The sequence below is a fragment of the Cygnus atratus genome, chromosome 3 (genome assembly GCF_013377495.2).
Source record: "Cygnus atratus isolate AKBS03 ecotype Queensland, Australia chromosome 3, CAtr_DNAZoo_HiC_assembly, whole genome shotgun sequence".
Taxonomy (NCBI): Eukaryota; Metazoa; Chordata; class Aves; order Anseriformes; family Anatidae; genus Cygnus; species Cygnus atratus.
In genome coordinates this window covers 38,212,348-38,235,676 of record NC_066364.1, presented here as the reverse complement: position 1 = coordinate 38,235,676, position 23,329 = coordinate 38,212,348, and the positions used below count along the sequence as shown (strand labels likewise).

Here is a 23,329-nt window from a genome sequence, read left to right as displayed (position 1 = left end):
GCAAGTGGTTTCATTTAGACATACATGAATCTAAACCTTTACAAAAACACAATTTAGAACTTGGTGGACAGTTAACTATCAAACTGAGATACGCTTGAAAGCAAATCAGAGTGTTTCTAGACAGCATCAAAATTCATTATGCTAAGAGAAAAACATTTTTTTTTTCTGAAGTGAATACAAACTTGTTTCTCAAAGACATTAGTCTTATGTCTAATGTCCCAGTTACTTAAACTTTTTGAAGTACAGCATTAGTTTTTCATACATACTACATGCATACGGTAAATGTAATAATAAGCAGATTTAGAACATTAAATCGCAGCCTAACACAAAAAGACTACTATTACCTGGAGTTCTAACCCAGTCACTGATGTCACTACTGTTTGAATACATGGTCGATAAATGAAGTTTAACGTGAACATTCCAGTATTTTTTAAAAATCAAAGATAAAAAAGAAAAGGGAAGCTACACAGTAAGAAGCAGATCAACCGAACACTTTCCTGCAAGAATACTGCAGTCTGCGCAATCTAATTTAAACCACAATGTAAGCACTCAATTTCATACCAAAACAAAGCAAAAACCAGTCGCTCGGTAGTACTAGACAATTGCATCAATAATGAATCAGCATCGTTGTTGTAACTACTACTGTCTATTTTGATTCTCAGCAGACAGATTTGATTACATCAATTAGCACATCTGGCAGGACATGCTGGTATTTATTCTTCGATGTTGGCAGCTGAAATACAACTTGGCCTTTCCAACAGCACTACTGAAAGTCTCTTTTGAGTAAACACAAGAAATCCCAAAGCAAGAAACAAAAGCCCCAACCCAAATAACAAGATACTTTAGTACTTTGGATACGGTGACAGCCCAGCTTGGTTCGGCATGATGGTTATCTAGCTATTTCCCCAGCAATTAAGCTACAATTCTGAAGAGTACAGCAACTCATTTTTTTCCTCTAAATGGACACTGTAAATCTGCTAATAATCCTTCACTGAACATCATCTGAGGCTTAAGAATCTCAAATTCATCTTCCAAAGAAAACTGTTTCTCTCAAAACCTCAGAGAGGATGGATAAACATAATTGTCATACCAATTCAGACTGAAGGTCTGCTTCGCTCAGCACCCTCTCTCAGACAGAGACCCTCAGTTAAAAGCTTAGGGAAGAACACACGAAGCTGGTTTTAAAAATAAAAGGATGTGTGTTTTTTTTTTCCCTGAAATGTTTTTCCAGCCTCTCATGATTAGTATGGGACCCAGCTTCCAGCAACAGTCTGTACAGATTGAGCCACCAAGTCTGTCAGTCTAAGCACTTCAACGTCCTGCAGATTTGAATTCTCCACATTTTTTAGCAAGCAATTTTTTAGCAATTTAAGATGAAAATGACTACAAATGCTACTTTTCTGCCTATTCTGAGTTGATATCAAAAGCTCCATAGTGTTTCAGAGTGATCTGTACTTCTTGTATTTACCTTGAATTTCCATTTTCTTCTACCATTCTCACGCTATGGAAGGGCATTAGCCCTTTCAGTTCAGAAGCCCACCTTGACACGTTAATAGTGTATCTGCCTTCTGTTTGTAACATATGAACTTCCCAAAACAATTAGTAATACTGCAAACAGTGCTGCCACTGAAGCTGCAAAGCAAAGCAATCCAAGCTAAGCAAGCCAAGGTTTGGAAACACCTGCATTAGGTTGGTTATCTGGGATACCTCAGCCTAACTCTTCTGTGTGCTATGACATCCTAAGAAACAAGGCTACCCCTTCTGTTCATCCACACGATTCATTCACTGACTGAGCCCACTCTGCTCTGGGAGCGTGGCAGGGCTGAGTAATGAAGGAAGCATGTTTGCAGGGTCACACATTCCAAGTTTAGTACACTAACACAAGTACAGTCCTGTCATAGCCTCTCCTATGGAGTTCCTGCTGGGATTACTGAGCCTGTTCTGAAATGGCCCCCTGCAGCCAGAGGTGGGAGTGTAAGACCGATCCTACCTCCGTCAGAAGAACATGCCCAGGGAGATGCTGTCATCTTAGAATTTAGTCTATATCTCGGGTAGGAAGCTCTTCCAACTCTAATCATTGCATAATTTTCATCCCTTTAAGACCAATTTCAACATGCTTAATACTTATTATTAACATAAAAGATGATAAGAGACAAAAAACAGCAAAGAGATGCAGACAGACAAAAAAAAAACCCTGACAACTGAAGTTAGTTTTCCTTTAAGAAGGGAAAAAAAAAAAGCTCCAGTAAAATTTTGGGGTCGAGTGAGAAATGGAGATGTCACCTGAAAGGATGCAAAATAGCAAAGCTGTCATCTCTTTTTTGACTTTTGCATTTAAAATGAGAAGAATTTTATATTTCAAACTAGATCAAATATCTGATTTCACCTTCAATTTCACCTCCTATTAGAAGTAAATTGTGATTTCCTGACATGGGTACTTGGGTCAAAACCATTCAATTCAGAGAAAGGATGTAAAGTAGCACCTAAAGGGCTCCGTTCGACATGCTAGATATTATTCAGAAAGTTACAGTTAAATCGATAAGAGTAGAAAAATCATTATCTCCACTTTCGTAACAGGAACTGAGGTACAGATTTAAAATACTGTACGCAAAATTAAACATAACATTGTGGCAGAGGCAGAAAATGCCTTCTAGTGACCTAATACTGCACTTCCACAAGTATTCCAATCAAGAATTATTACTAATCAGTTTAGAAGTGCCTTAAACACAAAGAAAAGCAGAACATCCAAAGTATGTTAGATCATATTTTAAAACAAAACATCTTCTACATAAAAAGCAGCCTAACTATAACTAGTGATTTTATTATTATTAAAGAAATAAGTCTAAAAAAAAGTTCTTTATTTTTTTACTTACTTCTTCCATTAGCTTTTCATTTGGTGATCCTGAACAAAGACAGACCAGGTAGGTTTGCTTGAAATTGCCTTTTGCACTAATTTCTGGATGATCAGAGCACAGTTTTGCCAGGGCAGTAGCTTGCATTAATTGCTTTGTTTTCATTAGGTGCTTAATACGCATATCCAGCAGGACAGGACCTTCAAACACTAAAAATTCATTCACTTCAAAGAAAAACAAGCCAGAATGTTACATACGCGTTTCATAGCAGATTACAGAATTAACAGATAACATTTACTCATTTGTGGTTAGCCCAGAAATTCTATGCAAATCGTAACAGGTACAAAAGGTACGAAGCACAGACAATAGAAAATCTGAGAACTGTACTTGTTTATTTATTACAAGGACTCCCTGCTACAGCAGACTTTTTATCTACCTGCAGGTTCTAATTCATTCTAATTTCTCAGTAAACAGCTGCACACAAAACAGATTTAGAAAGCGTATAAAAATTAAAATGATTAGGTACCATTTAATTATAGTTCTACAGAAAGACAACAGGAAGTCCCTGCTCTCACATCCTTCTTCATGCTTTTGTGCCATGCCATTGCTAAAAGTTGCTTTTTAAAGACCTTGATAGAAGGATAAAGGTGACAAATTATCTGAAATTCTCTAAAATGCTGTTAAATACTGCATGTTAAGCACTTACACAATGCAGTCAAATTCTCTTAAGTTCTTCAGCCAGGTTTCTTACAAAAAGAGGCATGTCTTGGACGCATACATTTGACTGTGCATAGGTTAAAATTCAAAGAGACACAAAGGGCTAGATTTCATGCAGCTATATCCTGTAGATACTCTGCTACCAGAGTTAAAACTCCAGTGTGCTGTTCATACAATCCAAAGCTAAGTGCTTCTGTGGAAGGCTTAAGAATCCTACAGAAAAGGAGAGCACAGAGCACGGGTTGTTCCAACTCTTATGAATACGTCTCAGGTGCCATCAAGGTCTTCAAGATCAAAATTACTTGAGCTCTGAAGCATGAGATATAATACTACTTCCAAAAATTTTAAAACTAATTATTTAATCTAGATAGACACAATCAGTTTTATTTAATCCTTTTGACATCAACCACTACCCTGTGACAACTATTTCCACAAGCAAGTTATGTACTGCATACATTTTTTTTCAATTTTCCATATCTTAATTTAATGAAACAATCTTTTAAACAACAATAAATACATGCTTTCCCTAAATACCTCCTCTGTACCACTCTTTTGTGAAAAATATACGATTCAGGATATTCTCTTAATGTTGGGGTAAACTCTTGGTCTTTACTAATTGGGATTTTTTCCAGCCTTTGAGTATTTGCATCACCCCTTCCTGAAACCTTCTGGGCATTTGCAATGCTCATTTTTTGATACATATTGGTAGAAACATTCATTATATTCTCCTGAATTTACTTGCATTGAATTTCACTTGAATCACGTAGCCCATTCACCTAATTTATTATGTTCTCTTGATTTCCAATGTCCTGTTTGGTCTCGATGAAATAATTAAATAATTCCAGCATCTGTAAAATCGATTAACTCAGTCTAGAATTTGGAATATTAGTATATTGAACATGAGGTTTACTGAAAGGAAAAAAAGATCATCTTTTATTCTTTACTTCTTCCCAGCCTAGTTAGCTTTTGATTCATGACCGTCTTTCATTTTATCTCATGGTTTCTCCTTCTTCTAGCTGCTCATACAGGATATTACTAAAAGACTATCTTGCAATCAAAATTAGGTCAACCATTTTTTTTTTTGTTTAACGATTTTAGCGCACAGAATTTTAGGGCAGGAAATACTGCCTTTTGCAAAAAGCAGGCCTGTTACACCCCATCATTATTTTTACGCATTAAGATTTCTGGTTGAATTATCTCAACCAACTTGGTAGTTATTTGTTCAGGATTCCTGCGCACTATGACAAATGATCATCCAGGGCTAACTGATGTGTAAGAATATTCAATCAAGTAAGACTTCTTTCTTCCCCTCTCTCTGTCAATGGAGATATAGCCAGTTTTTTAATCCATGCAGGAACAAAGTAAGACTACGCAGCACACAACAGACAACTGATAGATGGTAGCCATTTTTGTGTTTATTATAGGACATTTCTGTTTTAAACAGCACAAGAAACGTTCCTTCAGTGTCATTTCCAGTACCTTATTACAAACGTTCACACTCTTGTCAACCCACACCTGACCTACTGATTAACTACATCTGATAGGTTTAGCTTTGCTCTTCCTCCTACCAGGTAGAACCAGTAATCCTTTCACCCACAGTGTTTACTGTCAGCTAGTCTGCTTGGAATAACACTGGAACATTTTACACTGGAACATTTTACCTTATTTCTGTAACACAATACAGGAAGACCTTAGAGACTTTAAGCTACGTTGGTAACGCAGGACGCTTCATTCTGATTTAATTACTACACTTAATATTTTAGAGACTTTGTTCCATCTACTAATCCTCAGTAATCCTTTCCTTTAGTGTTTACTGCTTCAGTTAGCTTACCTTACATAAGAACATTTTCTGTTATCTCCTCAACAAGATACAGGAAGACCTCAGGGTTAAAGCTACATATTAGCTCTTAAGTCTTTATTCTAATCCAACTGATTATAATCATTACAGTTAATGTTTGACAGCTCACTCAAAATACAAGTTTTAATTAAATTTATTTCGTAACTGAACTACATATTGTGTTTAAAGACAAAAGACGGTACCAAGGTTGAGGGAATAAGTACATGGTGGTGAGCAGCCTCAAGTGTAAGATTTTATTTGTTCCCGGATTTATTTGTTTGCATTTTATGAATGTGTTTTACAGTATGTCGCCTTTTTTGAAAGTTATTGCAGACAAATTGCTAGTAACAAATATAACGTCATAGAAACACTTTGCTTTACATCTTTACAGGTCAAGGCAGTTCATCTTTGTGAGTACAAGACTTGAAGTATTTAGTAAGAATGACAGTTTAATGATAGCATCATTCTTTGAAGAATTATTAAATGCTGTTTCTGTGCCCTGTTCAGTGAAATTCACAAACTTGTTTGTACAAGTCACATGCAAAATTCATTTAAAATATACAGTTAACGCAAGAAAAAAGACGAGCAGGTGACATCTGACAGATGGTACTCTGATCTGGGAACTCTGGCAAACCTGGAGATACTGGAATCTAACATTTTAGACAATTTCCCCATTATTCCCTTGCATCCCACAGTTGCTGTCTCAGGTCATACTACCAAGTGATTCTACAGCAAGTCCACAAGAACTACTATGAGCTTTAATTACAGGTAATGCTTATAGCATACACAAATTAAAAAAAAGAGAAGAGGTAATCCTGAGATTAGTAGCACACAAGAGCACGACAGCTGTGAGCACGGTTTTGTAGTAATAAGTTCTCCACAGTGGACAGTCCACACGTATGTCACATTTTGGCTGACTGGAAGACTTGTAGAACACAAACCAATGAATTTCTGCCTTACTCAAACCACTCATAATCCTACTACCCTACGCTTTGCCAATTCTTGAGTAGATGTAAGTCGATCTACCAAAGACCTTTATTTCTTCTGAACTTCGCTCTGGCCAAGAAGGATGAAGGCAGGAGGTGAATGTACATGAGAACTACCCATCTCGAAGAACTTCAGTTACTAGGACGTAACCTTTTTAGTCATCTTCAAGAGTTAGTCCATATGTGTGTTCACACTGTGGGTGACTCTGATCTGTACTTGATACTTTGTTAATTACCTGGAGCTGAGTCTCAGAATCCTTCCTGCAAACAACATCTCAGCACAATTCTGCTGAATGCAGCACCAATCCAGGATGCCTCTACGAGGGCACACTGACTGGTGAAACAGTAGAAGTTCCGGGTGGCTGCTTTGCATATACCCAGGATGAAAACACTTTTTTTTTTTTTTTAATTTTAAGTGATGCTGTTGGTATCATTTGACTTCTGGTAGCTGCGCTCTGATTACTCAAAATAGTTCCATGCTGGCTATTTAAATTCTAGCCTGCCCTTTATCCACCTTGATATTCTCCGAATAGTTATGGTTGTGTCCTTGAACATCTCTTCAGTGGGCTATACTTCAGAAGTCTGCCTACTACATTTAAACCTATGAAAAATTCAATAACTTAATTCTTGACATCAAGGTTTAAATCTCTAAGGATAATCAGAATGAGGTAAAATAAATGCAGCCGCCTCATTTCTTGTACTGTCATCTCAGATCATTTTCCTCTGGACAGTTCTTCCACTCACCCTCTGTACCAGATGAGGCGATACCAATGAGAGCACAGGCTTAGGTTTTGGAGGATTTCATGATCACTGCAAGGAAACGACAACCTCTAGGATGGAAAAAGGTTCATGCTGAAGAGCACAAGCCACACTGGCAGAAACTGGTAGTGGAAGTGTAATAGTAGAGCATTTTTACCATTGTACAGGTTATCACATAACTCAAAATACTTAGCCATACTTCAGTTTTCAGTCTTTGGGATACTAAGCATTAAGACTGACCAGATTAGGCATACAACTTCAAGAAAGGTAAATTCTGGTTGTCATGAATTCAGATCAGTTTCAATTCAAGATCAGAAATCAGTACTGACCTGAAATTAAAATCAGTAGTTCATTCTAAATTAAAACGGTAGTTCAGGAGGCAGTAATACAAAAGACCCACTATCATGTGAAGAGTTAATACCGGACTGGTTAGGGAAAGAAACCTAGTAAGATAATGAAGCAGGAAAACATGAAAAATTCCTCGCTCCAGATACAAACACCGGTTGTTCATCAGCATTCTGATGCAATCTCAGTTAAAAAGAAATAGCCTTGCAGTTTAAACCTGAAGTAGTGACAGGTCCAGTCATCTTGAATTTAATGATGTGGATGAGATTATATTTTCACGTCTAGTATATATCTCCCAATTTCTTCCTGCTTTGGTGCTGGGACTGGTTACTCCCATTACCTGAGGTCAGTGGTAACTGGTTGAGTGGTGGTCCACAGTAAAGAATGTTAGCAACACATTCACAAGGGACCTCTGAAATGTTGTATGAGAACACCGGCACTTCGCTATCATCATGACCCAATGGGTTCATGTAACTCTGGGTGATCTCTGAAGCGTCCATTTTAGAGATTATATGTATGTATGGTGCTACATAGCCAAAACTCAGAATTTGAGAGACATTCTTTAAAAGCACAGGAGACAGGTTTAGGTAGAAAAAGAACAAGAAAATTTACAGGAAGAATTTACAGATCCCGAGCACACTTTTAAGAGAGAATTCTCTTGAGGAACCAAGATCAGAACCAAGAAGTTGCAGGGCTGGTCACATAATTTCGTGCCTCCTTTTGGGTAAATATATGGGCAAGGCTCAGGAAAGAGAAGAAAGAAGTTTGTGGAACTGATGGGAGGACATCTTTTTGGGCACTGAACTGCTCTGAGGGCAGTGGAAGATTGTGTGGGCATTCTTCAAATGACTGTAGATTGATTCATGACAGACCATTCCAAGCAGATTCAGGAAACTCAAAAGGAGATTCTTGCAGGAAATCTCAGGTGGCAGCTAAAAGTAGTGCTATCAACTCAAATGTCCACCTAAGGGGCCCCACAAATGATATCCCAAGTCCCTATTGACACTTCAGTTTCTGAAAATAAGTTATCTTTAGAGTCACTGGTCAACAATAACAACAAAAAATGTACCCCTCAGCTCCTTAGGAATCCAAACTCCCACTTCCAGCCTAGGACTCAAAGACATAAACAGGAAGCAAAAAGACAATGCTGATGTTGCAGTTGTAGGGGGAGAGATTCATTTTCTTCAGAAACAACTCAAGTGGGATTTCAGCATTGTAAGACTTCCCGAAGAGGAGATTCTCTTTTATTTGGTAACATCTATCATGCAAAGTATGACAACTTAAGCCAAATTTGCCAACATTCGTAATCACCGATGGGCTAATAAATTAGGGCAATTCCAACGTTTGTCACTCAAACAGGTGACAAATCAAGCACCTACAGAATATTTATAGTTTGAAAAGATTTTATACATGTATACACACAAATCTGTATCCATGTCTCTTTTACCAGGTGACGACTGATAGGGCATAAGAAAATGGTCTCAAATTCTATCAGGGAATTGGACACCAGGAGAATTTCTTCATGGAGAAGGTGGTCAAGCATTGCAACGGACTGCTCAGGGAAGCGGTAGAGTCCCATTGCCTGCAGGTATTTAAAAGATGTGAGGCCATGACCCTCAGTGATGTGGTTTGGTCATGGGGCTCAGTAGGTCAGGTTCATGGTTGGACTTGATGATCTCAAAAGGTCTTTTCCAACCTAGATGATTCTATAATACCCAACAGATAAATGCTTACACTAACTGTTACTTAAAGACTGAACTGATCAAACTTGCCAAATGATAACATCTCAGTGTAACAACACTTGAGAACTTCTGTAACTTTGCCTTTACTGTTTGATATTAAGAACAAAAACAAGGTCTTGTAAAGAAAGTTTACAAATATTCTGAAGATCGTTACAGGGAAGTTGATGTTGAAAACTGCTGAGAGACAGCTGTCCAGTGAAAGAGTGCTAAGTGGTAACCAGTGGGAGTGCTGGATTACAGACAAGAAAGCAAACTCCGTGTGCTTTCGAGTTTTTATATTACTAAAATATCCTTCAAATTAGCAAGAGGGCACAAAACAATGCAGTATTACAGAACAGCAGTAGATAGAGAACTTATTCATATTCTTGATATTCAGTTGATACGTAATATTACAGTCTTGCCACTGATAGAAGGGATTAAAAAACAGCATAGCACAGGATGGCACCTCACCTCCAACCAAATGGTTCACATTGGTTAAATGCATGAGAACACTGTATAAAGCGATGGAAGGCTGACTGACAATCACCAGACTAAAAACCTACCAACCTGGACTTTCAAGTTGAACAGAATGAGGTTACAACATGAAAATAACTTGAAGCCACTAACTCTTCTTTAAAGCATTGCTCATCCTCATTCAAATAGATAAAGGTTCCTTCATGCGTCCCTCTCTTAGCAAAGTAAGGCAGAAAGATTTATTTTTGTAAAAAAGCAAAAAAAATCTTCTATGTACTTCTGTCTTCAATTCTTTCACACAAGTGCCCTGGTAACTACAGCTTGGAGTCAGCACTGATCCAAGTGAGATTAACAGCACATCTAGGTAGCTAATTCATTCTAAGTGAGTTATACTAACATCCAGGCTTAATGAGTCTCAAAGCCACAAAAACTACTAGTACAGATGTCAAAAATGTTTTGCACATTGGAATCATTACCTGAATGGGGATGCAAACACCTTCCGATACAAAAGAAGTCAGAGAAACTCATAAGCATCAAGCACACTGGTATCAATGGCTTTTTTTTTTTTTAAATCAATTTTAACACTGAACAGAATTCACAAAAAAGAAACTCATCAGTAGCTTCAGAATTCTTCTCCTGAATGTCATGTACACTGGTATTTGGCTTTCTTTGCGGAAGGGGTAACTCTTGCTTTTGATGACATTTTATCATGACACGTAATCTTTTGTAATTTAGGTAGGTACCATTTTCTACCATCAAGACAAGTAATGACTAACAGGAGTTGCTCAAAAGAGCAGTCAGTCATAGGAAGAGGCGTCCTTGAGTAAAAAACATTCAGGACTAAAAGGAATCCTGAAATGTCAGGAGAAGTCTTTATAGGAAAACACTGATAAAATTAATACTCATCACAAGATTCACAAGCGAGTTCTAAAAGAACTCAAATATGGGACAACTATACACTAATTCCACATCTCTCATAGAAGTACCCTATTGCTGCTAAAAGACCCTTGACATGAAGCTAGTAAAACAGTATCCTAGGGGATTCTGAGAACTGCGTAACAATCCAACAATTGTATGAGGTACATAATAAATGATTAAAAGTGGCAAAATGCAAATCCTGCAGAACACTAAATATAAACTTTTTTTTTTAAACAGAACCATGTTATACATTTATTGAATTTATCTGAGGGAGTTATGAGAATGTGGATAAGGGAGATCCAATTAATTTTTTAAGGGCATTAAAAGAAGTCCCTCAGAACCTGTAAATATACCAAGCAATCTTGTTATTAGAAACCAGATTGTTATATGGATAAACTATAAGTTAAATGAAAAAAAAAAAAGAAAAACTCAGTGGATTCTATGAGGATCTCTACCAGGACCTCTACTGTCCAGCACTGTCATAAGTATTTGGAAAAGGGGGAAGAGTACAAGCTGAAAAATATGCTGATAAAGTTTACTTAAAAAGTCAATTGTAAAAGACCAGAGGACCATAGTCCATTAAGTGACATAATGCAAAATTCACAGAATCACAGAATGGTTTGTGTTGGAAAGGACCTTAAAGACCATCTACTTCTATCCCCCATGCCATGGACAGGGAGACCTTCCACCAGACCAGGTTCACCAGACCAGGTTGCTCAGAGCCCCATCCAGCCTGGCCTTGAGCACCTCCAGGGATGGGGCATCCACAGCTTCTCTGGGCAACCTGTGCCAGTGCCTCACCAACCTCTGAGTAAAGAACTTCTTCCTAATATCTAAGCTAAATCTCACCTCTTTTAGTTTAAAGTCATCCCCCCTTGTTCTATCACTACACTCTTTGATGAAGAGTCCCTCCCCAGCTTTCCTGTAGGCCCCCTCTAGATACTGGAAGGCCACTATAAGGTCTCCCCAAAGCCTTTTCTTCACCAGGCTTAACAACCTCAACTCCTTCAGCCTCTCTTCACAGAAGAGGTACTCTAGGCCCCTTGACCATCCTTGTGGCCCTCCTCTGGACTAGTTCTAACAACTTGTTCTATCAACATTCAAATGTTAATAAAACGCTAAAGTGATTTTTGTAGGGTAAAAAACACAATCATAACTTTACATCAAGAAAAATAGGCTGCGTCTTAGGGAAAAATTCTAATACTGTGAATTAAATACTCAAGAAACAAAGTGGTACTAAACCATTCAGTTTTAAGAAAACACTGGTCTCTTGTACCTCAGTCAAAAAGCAAGTCTAAAGTTAGGAAATAATATGATAGGAACACAGAACAAAGCAGGAATTCGCTACATCTACATGTTGACTCGTCTCATTTCAGAAATGGGATGGCAGAACTGGAAGACAGTGTGAAAGACTAAAACTACAGAAGAAACAGAAGCAGGGATATGATAGCAGTTTAATGAATCATGTCCTACTAAAAGGATGCATTTGTTAAAAGATCTGTGGAACAGTTCACTTTTTTTTTTTGTAAGTAGAGAATACCACACGAAATAAGCAGGTGTCGGGCTAAAAGGAGGCTGACGGTAAGAGGAACTACTTTACTTGATGTGAGAACTGTGCAACTCTGCCACAGACACTCTTGTTCATACAGATTCTAAACCAATTAGGCAGCCTCAAAGAATCAAAACAATCAGCCAATACTCATTAACACAAGGATACCAACTCTGAATTGCAAATCTCTGGCACCTGAAATAAAACATTGGGAAAATATCATTGTATGCCTAACACTGTTCCTATACCTTTCCCTTTTCAACTGCTGGGAGCCAATCTCAGAACTGTGGTGTAAATTAATTTTCAGTGATGTCCCACTTTGCATTTCATAGCTCAGTAAATGCCACTCATTTTAAATATATTTTATGTAAAATAGTTTTCGTATACCAATACTGAACTAATCCCATCATAGAATAACCTGTATGTAACCTTCCTTTCGCATAAGTTATAAAGAAAATGGCAAGGGATACCCATCTATTATTACATTTTATGCAAATTACTAACATGAAATTATTTGTACATTCTTAGGAACATACTGTTTTAATAATTCAAAGAGTGATACAAGTGTATTTTATTGATAAAGCTTATAAATTATCACAAGCTATGTTGAACAAAAGACTTATTTAACAAAATAATATTCCAAAGTATTATAATAACGAGGCATTTTTTTTTCTAATCATTTAAAATTTTACCTTTATCTGGATCCAACTGTTCCTGGGAAAGAATGCCACACAATATTGGGTTCTTCCACACTCCCTTCTCTTGAGTAAGTGTAGTTAAAATATGCAGTTCCCGGCTGCCATTTTCCATCAAATTTTTATGAGCCACCTGAAGGATACATTTTACAAAATGAAGTATTGTTAAAAAAAAAGTTAAGAACATGTCTTTAATATTCCTTTATACCTTATGTTGAAAACAAAACATCCACCCAACCACCAGATAAAGAGTTGAACGTATATCAAAACTATCTTAACATTTATCCTATATCGGTGTTACTTCTGCCTCCGTCTCCTAAGATTTAGGCAGAGAAACCAAAGAGGTGGAGCATCCCAAACTCACATTGTCATTTATCAACTGAGCTGCTACTTACATTTCTGAAACTAACTTTTGAAATATGACCCCCCTTCTGAAAACTGAGGATGAGAAATCTCTTGCCCACATATTTGTGTGGCATCAGCTGCCTAAACTCTTCGGCACTTGACCGTTTTTATGCACTGGGCACACTGAACAAAGTATTTTTGTAAAGGCAAAGATTTAAGGTGTAAGACCTCACCCGATGGTTCTATACAAGGCAGACCGAATTCCTAAATTCAACCAAAATACCTTCTACTTCACTTAGATAGCACGATTGATTCTGGAACCAGAGTTGTGTTTGGGAGTAAACTAAATAGCCTAAATAGTCCGTGGATTAAATAGAAATGCACAACTAACACTGGTCCTAGAATGAAGGGCTCATTGCAAGCTCTTCACTTTTCTTTTACTTTCAAACCCAATCAGAAAGCTACAGAGCTTCCGGGCTCAAGCACAGCTCTTAAGAATTAATTTACGTTAGGCAGATGCTAGTAAAAAGAATCATTTTGAAAATCAGACTTTGATTTTTTTCTGCATTATTTAGGCTGAGAATCCTGAGGTAACTGTATCTTATCTTTTTCACTATCATTATTTCATTCTCCTTACATCTCCCAGCCCCCATATTTCTGACAAATTGCAGAATACCTTGAGTTGGAAGGGACCCACAAGGATCATCAAGGCCAACTCTCGGCTCCACGCAGGACAACTCAAGAGTTAAACCACACATCTAAAAGCACTGACCATACATTTCTTAAACACCAGCAGGCTCGGTGCTGTGCCCACTGCCCTGGGGAGCCTGTCCCAGTGCCCGACCACCCTCTGGGTGCAGAACCTTTCCCTAACACCCAGCCTGACCCTCCCCTGTCCCAGCTCCATGCCGTTCCCTCAGGTCCTGTCGCTGTCCCCACAGAGCAGAGCTCAGCGCCTGCCCCTCCGCTCCCCTCGTGAGGGAGCTGCAGGCCGCCATGAGGCCTCCCCTCAGCCTGCTCTGCTCTGGGCTGAACAAACCAAGGGACCTCAGCTGCTCCTCATACATCTTGCCCTCTAGACCCTTCACCATCTTCATAGCCCTCCTTTAGGCACTCTGAAATGGTTTTATGTCCTTGTTACATCGTGGCACCCAAATCTGCATACAGTGCTCAGGTGAGGCCACACCACTGTAGAACAGAGCAGGTCAATCCCTTCCCCCCGACCAGCTGGAAATGCCGAGCTTGATGCACGCCAGGGTGCAGTTGGCCCCCCTGGCTGCCAGGACACACTAGTGACTTACATTCCTATCATTTCTTTTGACCAGGTAGCTATACCATGCTTGATATACCCATCCCAGGATACACTCAGCCCTTTTGGCTGCCAGGGCACACTGTTGGAGTTTACCATCAACGAAAACCCCCAAATCCCTCTCTGTGGAGCTGCGCTCCAGCCAGTTATACCCCCAACTTATACGTACACATCCAGGATTGCACCACCTGGTATTTGTTCTTGTCAATTTTCATACAGTTTGTTATTGCTCAGTGCTCTTATCTATCACGATGTCACTGTAAGGCTTCTTTACCCTCAAGGGAATTAACAGCTCTTCCTAATTTAGTACCTCCTAATTTAGGCACTCAAACCCAGTGTCCAGGTCACTGATAAACACATGGATGAGTACTGGCTCTAAAATTGAGCCCTGGGGAACACAGTAGTGACTGTCTGCAAGCCTGATTTTACCCCATTTACTGCAACTCTTTGAGCCCTACCTAGGAGCTAATTGTTTACCCATCATATCGCGTACATGTCTAGCTATACATTGGACATTTTGTCCAAAAGGATACTGTGAGAGACAGTATCAGCAGCTTTGCTAAAATCCCCCCAAATCCAAGTCCACTGCCTTCCCTTTGCCCACTAAGTGGGATAGTAAGATAGTAAGGCATGACTTTCCCTTCATGAACCCATGTTGTCTTTAACTGACGAATTCATTGTTGTCCAAGTAATTTTCATTAACTCCCAGAATAATCTTTCCCACAATTTTGCCAGGCACCAAAGTGAGACTGACAGGCCTATAATTACCAAGGTCATTTTTCTTGCCTTTCTTGAAAATTGGAATAACATTTGCTAGCTTCCAGTCAACAAAAAAGCAGAACGTGCTTCAACACCCTTCTTTGAAAAGAGAGCTCTAATCATTAACCAACTACTGCCCTGTGGAAGATCTAAAAATCCTGAAGCATCTTTCATTCATAAAATAAACCTCAAATAACCAAGAGCAAACAGTAAAAAAATAACTTCCACAATATTCAATTTCTAACAGTGTTAAAAGACAAGTATCTTTTAAAACATGACTTCCTTTCAAGCATCTAAAAATATTTTTTCTCCAAAGTTGCTACATGAACTATGACATAGACAAGTGATATGATTGACAGCAATTGCTTTAGAGCATATTGAATTTATAGCTGAAGGGCTTGATCTTTATCATCCGACAGGAAACAAGTCTTCAGCCATATTACATAATATTATTTCATGACCCAAACTCACCTGTACAAAAGCCTGAAATTCTTCCCATTTATTTTCAGGTAAATCAAGAGGCAGACACAGTAGAAGTTCAATACAGCTTCTGGAATGCAAATGTAAATATTATTTGAGGCATTTTTTTTTAAATGGATACTAAAATAAAGAATTGTTGATCATACAAACTGTCAAAGTCCCAAAAGAGTTTTTGTTTAAACATATAAAGAGAAGAAGGTCCTGCACGCTCTCACAAAACCTATAAAAGCAGGTTCTCTAAAAAACTAATTCCAACAAAAAATGGATTTGTCACTGAAGTCCAACCCTGTAATAACCTTTGTAAATTGACGCATTTTCAGACTGCATGTGGGTCAATAGTGACAAAAATGCTTCAAGCTAGAGATTTTGGCTTTTCCTAGATCAGAGGAGTCCTTCTGAAGACAGCTCCATTTCTAACAACGAAAGACATTCTTTCTCAGATACACCATTCACCATGAGGAATGTTTTTCCAACTGTTATTGTGCAGGCTGGGATAGAGTTAATTTTCTTCATATTTGCTTGTATGGTGCTGTGTTTTAAGAGCTGTGACCAAAACAGTGCTGATAACACTGCCATGTTTTAACTATTGCTCAACAATGTTTGCACAGCGTCAAGGCCCTCTCTGTTTCTCACTCTGCCTCCCGTGAAGAGACTGGGGGGGTGCACAAAAGGTTGAGAGGGGACACTGCCAGGCCCATGGAATATTCCATGCCATATAATGTCATGCTCAGCAACACAAAAGGAAAAAAGGGGATTTACAGAGGTTAGCTGCCTTTTACTGAGGAACCGGCTAGGCATCAGTCTACCAGGGGGAAGTAATGAGTGACTGCCTTTGCATCACTTGATTTCTTCTGTTTTCTTTCTCCCCTTTGGCTCTTCCTTTGCTTATTAAACAATTATTATCTTTACACACAAATTTTCTTGCTTTTATTCTTTTCCTCTTCTCCTGTTACACTGGGAATGTGCGTGTGGGGCAAAGTCAGCGAGCAGCTGTGTGGTGCTTAGCTGTCCAACAGGGTTAGACCACACCACCAACCTGTTTAGAATTTTTATAGATTGTGAACTGAACTGAGACTATTTAGGCAGTGAAAAGTTAATACTGTACAGGTTGGTATTAGTAACTGAAAAAAATACTCACAGTGCTAAACGTTCAAGCACAAAGGCTACATTCTCACACTCAGAGGTAAGATAAGGTCGTGCTTTAACATAGCTTCGGATAGCCACTGTATACACCTCTAACAGGGGCAGAGGATCTTCTGATGTTTTCCATTTTTCTGCATATTCCAGCAAAGTCTGTTTAGGAAAAGAAAAACAAACAAAATTCAGGAACAAATACAAATTTTTAATTTTATACTCCTCACTAATAGATGCAACCAATTTAGAAGGGTTGTCCATCTCCTTAATATGAATTACATATTCTCAAAACATGTACCTTTTCCTTAAAATGTATTGTTTCATTGAAGATTGAAACTTAACCTCCACCCCCCTAAAAATCATTCTCTGATAATACAATAATATGACTGACACTTCCCCCAGTTATATCACCAAACAATTCAGCTTACATTCATGTTTTCAAAATATAAAGCCTGAAGAGCATGCCTGGGAACAAAGATACTCCCCTCCCATCCTCTTTGAAATTCGTAATTGAGGGACTGAAAAAATCATTTCTCATCTCTACAGTTCAGCTTCTAAAGTAAAATTGGGAGCATTAATAAGCCTTTATTTCAACTTCTACACTTTCAGGAACAGTTTTACTTTTTTTTTTTCCTCTTTTGCCATCTTAATACAGCTATTTTCAGGATATTGCTTTTTACAAACTAAGCATTTTAAAGACACCATACACACCCAAAACTCAGTCAAAAAGCTGTTTTCCTACTTGCCACGTGAATACCTACAAAGAATGACTTAGAAATAAAACTAATTAGAGTGATGCATACTGAACTCTGCAAGAGATGGAATAACCACCACCACCAAAAGTACAAAAGGCTTCCATTTGTTTCAGACACGTCGGGGGACTTAGACATACGTTAAGTTGGAGAACTATGCAAGCTTAGGGCAGTGCAACTGACCGCAAGCCAATTCCTACGCTGTTACAGGTTGCAAACTGTTATATTAAGATGATCAATATTGCTGTATGCTTCTCAGGGGCATAACAGGTAGAAAAATCACGATTTAGGTTGTCTAACAGCCTGCTCAAAGCCAGGCTAGTAGAATAAGCTGTCTGGAGTAATGTCCAACAGATCTGTGAGTATCCTGAAGGACAGACATCCTACAGCCTCTGTGGGCAACCTGCTCCTGTGTTTGCCTAACGTTTACTGTGATTCTTCCCCACCAGTACCCAGATGCAGTCCCACAAGTGCTGAGTAAAGGGATTATTTCCCTCAACATGCTGACTGCAGTCATGTTAACACAGCTCAGGGTACAGCGGCACTGCTGTGAGGGCACACCGCTGGCTGTTCAGCTTTTTGTGCACCACCACTCCTGGGGCCTTCCCAGAGAACTGCTCCCCAGGCTGCAGATGCATGGGGCTGGGCTGTTCCCTCCCACACGCAGGGCTCTGCATCAGCCAGATCATCCTCCAGGCTGATGATGTCCCTCTTGAACAGTATCCCTGATATGCAGTGTACTGAGTGCTCCCACCTAGTTGGCATCATCTGCAAACCTGCTGACAGTGTGCTCTGTCCCCTCAGCCAGTTCACCAGGACAAGATTTTCACCAGTGTTGAGCCCTGAAAGGACACCACAAGTAGCCTGCTGCCATCTGGACTTCGTACTACTAATTACAAGTCTTTGAGACCCACAGTTCAGCCACCTCATTATACTGCCTGGATAAGCGGACTATTTCATGGTTTATAAGGATACTGTGGGAGACAAAGTCCAAGGCATTGCTGATGTCAGGTAAAAAAAACCATCTGCTGCTGTCCCCTCATCTGCAGGACCAGCTACAGCGTGGAAAGAAATAAGGTTTGCCAACGTGAAAGCATTTTACATAGCTCCTACTGTCAAGGCCATTTACCAAAAGTCATGCTTTCCCTTTTTTATTAAGGTCAGCTGTAATTAAAGTTTTTCTTGACAATATTGGTTCAACTCTGACAAGGTTTCTTCTGACAAAGAAAATCAGCAGTCTTGTCAGAGCCCTCTGGAAAACAAAGCTCTTCTGCTACAGGATCTCCCATATACCTGAATAAAAACCGGAACCAAGTGTTTCTCAGCTAATTTGAAATATGCAAATATTACATTTTTATTTTACTATGCAAATATAACAATCTTAATGAACTCTTTATGCCTGGGATATAATGCAATTCAAACTATAAAATCCAACTTTGAGCAGGCCGTCTCTGGCTTTGTGTGTTAGGAAGAGAACAGAACATTAATTCTTCAGGAGAGACGAGTCCGTCACTTTAAAACACAAGACAAAACAAAACTAGGCTTATTCCGGTCTTCAACTCTACTGAATTGAGCATGAGTTAAATTCAATATTGCCTTGTCTATGTTACACATCTGCCCTCAGTTAGCTAATGGTACTATTCAGAACATGCTTAAAATTCTCTTATTTGGTAGTATCCAAAACAAGCTCTCAATGAAAACTTCATCTATATTAAACTCAATCCAAAAAAAAAATTGAGTAATGTGTTTATTTGCAGTCACAATACCAACGCCTGGTTACAACACAGACAAAACACAGACCAGGGGTATTCCAGTCAAGGATATAAGAGAAAAATCTGCATTTTTTGGCAAACAGCTGCACTAAAACTGATTTTAGCTTAAAAGGAAGCCTCAATACAAAGTCACCTTTAAAAGAAGTCACATACTCTACCTTTTGCTGCAGCAGAAGACAGCTTCTGCAGCATCTAGTGCTCCCTGCTGGAACCCTGGATCCTACAGGAATATTGTCTGTTTTACTATAACAAACAACACGATCCTCTTACAACAGCGGCTAAAAAGCACCACAGATCATGGCAGAGCAATCAAGGGAGAGCAAAATACAGCAGAAGCAAGAAAGAGGCGGCAGCAGAAGAGGCCAGGTTAAACAAGTCACCAGTGCTAACAAATGTCTATTTCTGCGTCCTTGGGCAATTATGATCATTATACTAGAATAACAAGACCATAACAAGAAGTCAGCTTCAAGGAATCAGAGAATTACAGAATGGTTTGGGTTGGAAGGGACCTTAAAAATCATCTACTTCCACCCCCCCCCCCCCCCCCCCCCGCCACGGCCAGGGACACCTCCCACCAGAACAGGTTGCCCAAAGCCCCATCCAGCCTGGCCTTGAGCACCTCCAGGGATGGGGCATCCACAGCTTCTCAGGGAAACCTGTGCCAGGGCCTCACCACCCTCTGAGTGAAGAGCTTCTTCCTAATATTTAAGCTAAATCTCCCCTTTTAGTTTAAATGCATTCCCCCTTGTCCTATCACTACACTCCCTGACAGAGTCTGTCTCCAGCTTTCCTGTAGGCCCCCCTTTGGAACTGGAAGGCCTCTAAAACATCTGCCCTGGAGCCTTCTCTTCTCCAGGCTGAAGAACCCCAACTCCCTGACCTTCTCTTCACAGCAGAGGTGCTCCAGGCCCCTTGATCCCTGATAACCCTCCTCTGGATTTGTTTTAATAGGTCCACGTCCTTCTTGTGTTGGGGGCCCCAGAGCTGAACGCAGGCTCCAGGTGGGGTCTCAGAAGGGCAGAGCAGAGGGGGAGAATCACCTCCCTCACCCTGCTGGCCATGCTGCTTTTGATGCAGCCCAGCAAACAGTTGGCTTTCTGGGCTGCAAGCACACACTGCCAGCTCATGTTGAGCTTCTCATCAACCGACATACCCGGGTTTTTCTCCTCAGAGTCACTCTCAATCCATTCTCTGCCCAGCCTGTATTTGTGCTTGGGATTGCCCCAGCTCAGGTGCAGAACCCTTGCACTTGGCCTTGTTGAACCACATGAGATCTGCACAGGCCCACCTCTCAGGCCTGCCCAGGTCCCTCTGGATGGCGGCATCCCTTCCCTCCTGCCTGTCAGCCACTCCGCACGGTTTGGTGTCATCTGCAAACTTGCAGAGGGTGCACTCAATATCACTATCCACGTCACTGACAGATGTTAAATAGTGCTGGTCCCTATATTGACCCCTGAGGAACACCACTCATTACTCATCTCTACCTGCATCTTTTAAGAAACTCCAGCAAGGAGTCCCCCTCTTCCCAAATACTCACGTAGCCAGACGTACTACGATTTCAGTTACTGATTTGTCCTAGGTGACGTGTTTAAGGATACTAGTGGTAAAATAGCAAACCTGAAGAACAAAAACTATAAGAATATCTTTTACATCATTCACTTTTTGGGTCAAGAAGCAATTGTTTGGACAGTATGCACAGCAATTTCTCCACCTAGTCGAGTTGACAGAAGTACTCACATTAAAAGAACAAACCAGATCTGAAGCTTTATATGAATGCCAGTCTTGCAGAAGAAGAAGTTCTCTCGTTAACCTGTTTGTTTCTCGTTAAGAACACAGCAGAGAAATCAATGCAGCACCTTTCACACACTACAGTACACAATACTCAAAATTTAGAAGAAAAAGAATAACTTTGTAATCCTTTTCTGCAAAGGAATAAACTTTTCCTTTTAAGTGCTCAGCTATGACTTATTTTTGCACTGGAAAAAGCAACATGCAAGCACTTTGCATTAAAAATGAACAACATAGCTTAACTAATTTTACACTTTTTTGAAAGAAGCAATTCTTCCTCTCTGGTGAAAATGCGAAAGTTGTTGGTGACATTATGAGTAAGCGAGGAACAAACGTGGTAATAAAACATTCAGCATTGCTTACTGTACATACGGATTCTTAAATTAGCCAGGAAAATTCTCTGCATTAGCATGGAATGCTACCTCGCTAAAACAGTGAGCCAGCTTCATAATTAGGCATGAATTATTAAAGCTAATGTTGTCATCATGAATTACATTCCATTTTGATTAATTTGAATCAGGGTGGTTTTTTTTTTTGACTTATCAGTGAACAACAACAAAAAATGCAACTTAGTAGTAATTAACATATCAGATCACGGCAGTACCAGGTTGCATACGCTGCCCTTTACTTTTATTCAGCTGATTGTTTAAATCCTTTACAGCCAACTTGGCCATCTTAAATCTGCCAAATAGTTTCTGCCAGCAAGATAAGTTTGTGTTTAGGCATTTGATACATCAAGTTAGGAATCCTGTTTAATATCAGAAACACTAGGTTTACCTGCTAAACATAAATCTGATTTTCAATGTATGGCCCATCTGCATCTTCAGAAGTCCACAGCAAGCAACAAGATTAACACAAGCTTTGACATAGGAAAGAACATTTCAAAGTTAGCTGCCAAACCAGGACAACAGCATATCCCGAAAGCCTCAAAGTGCGAAGCTGAGCAGGAGAGGACAGAAGAAAGGGAGTGAGGAAGCAGAGAGATGTAACTTAAGCAACTGGTTATCTGAGAAGCGTGACTGAAGAGGATTCTGGCCAGCTGCTGCAAAGAGACAGCAACACCTAGAAGAAGAAATTAACAGCCCTGGTAGACAGAAACTGAAGCAATCCCTGAAAAGTGACCACTCACACAGACCTGTAACAACCAGATCAGAAGATCTCAAGTTTCATGGGACAGGAAAAAGAGAGCTTGTAGGTAATCAGGATGCTGAAAAATCTCCAAGTAGGCACTATCACAGTCTGATCTGAGTCAGGGAGAGTATTTAAGACTGCAGGCCCATTATGACAGAACCCAGCTGGGATTCTCCCAAGTAATCAGGAACTTTACAGAAATATCATGTAGTCATTAATACCATAAAACTGGACTGAGTAGGAATTACTGAAGCACTTGCAGAACGTACAAAAGTCCTACCAACATCATTCCAGTCCAAGTCTAGCTTAATAAATTGAAATAAAATTGTTTTGAAAATATGAAGTTTGTAAGTAAGCAACTAAATTAAAAGTAGACAATCAACAAATTGGCAAGTTCCAAAAATTATTCGGCATATTGGTCATCTGTTACTACCACCACTGTTCTTAAAAAGCAGCATGTACAGATGCAAACACACCGCATAAAGCAAGCAGGGAGGCTTGCACTATAACACAGTGACACCGATTTCAGCATTAAATAGTGCTATTTGTATCTCGCGTATATAGATCACCACTTCCAAGCCATTACATGAACTATATTAAGCACTTACGCCCACCACGCCCTTCAAAAGTATTCTTCAGGATGACAGATTTCCTTGTCTGCATGTCCCCAGACTATACAGCACTGCCACTGTACAAAGAAAATCAAATACATTCTGCTTTGCTAATGAATCATTGTTGTGTTCCGTTTACAACCATAAAAAGAAAGAATTTTACCCCCAGCCCTGGGCCTCATTAAGTTATTTATCTCCCTAGTCAGGACATGCTTGTTAATCAAGCCAAGTGCTTTATTCAGAGCACAGCAGCAAAGTTTTGTTCCTCTGTGAGACCAAGGCTGCATTTTATTTCAGCTGCAGCTTACACACAAGAATGCTCAAAAAATGGAAGCATTTTAATTTGTACAATTAAAAAAAAACAGAAATACTATATCTGTGATTTTCTGTGATTT

At 39.5% G+C, this 23,329-nt stretch overlaps 1 protein-coding gene across 2 annotated transcripts in view; it reads right to left on the bottom strand.

Moving 5' to 3' along the window:
• The window catches only part of ZNF292 (zinc finger protein 292), a 60,052-nt gene that overhangs the window by 12,376 nt on the left and 24,347 nt on the right, over nt 1–23,329 (bottom strand). Inside the window, exons 2-5 of one of the 2 annotated variants that reach the window (XM_035559467.2) lie at nt 16,885–17,039; nt 15,738–15,816; nt 12,851–12,986; nt 2,874–3,076 (exon numbers count right to left, since the gene is read on the bottom strand). In XM_035559467.2, coding sequence (XP_035415360.1) covers nt 2,874–3,076; nt 12,851–12,986; nt 15,738–15,816; nt 16,885–17,039 — 573 coding nt within the window. Of the gene's footprint in view, nt 1–2,873; nt 3,077–12,850; nt 12,987–15,737; nt 15,817–16,884; nt 17,040–23,329 lie in introns of those variants that run through there. The other variant, XM_050709728.1, reaches the window with a different exon arrangement.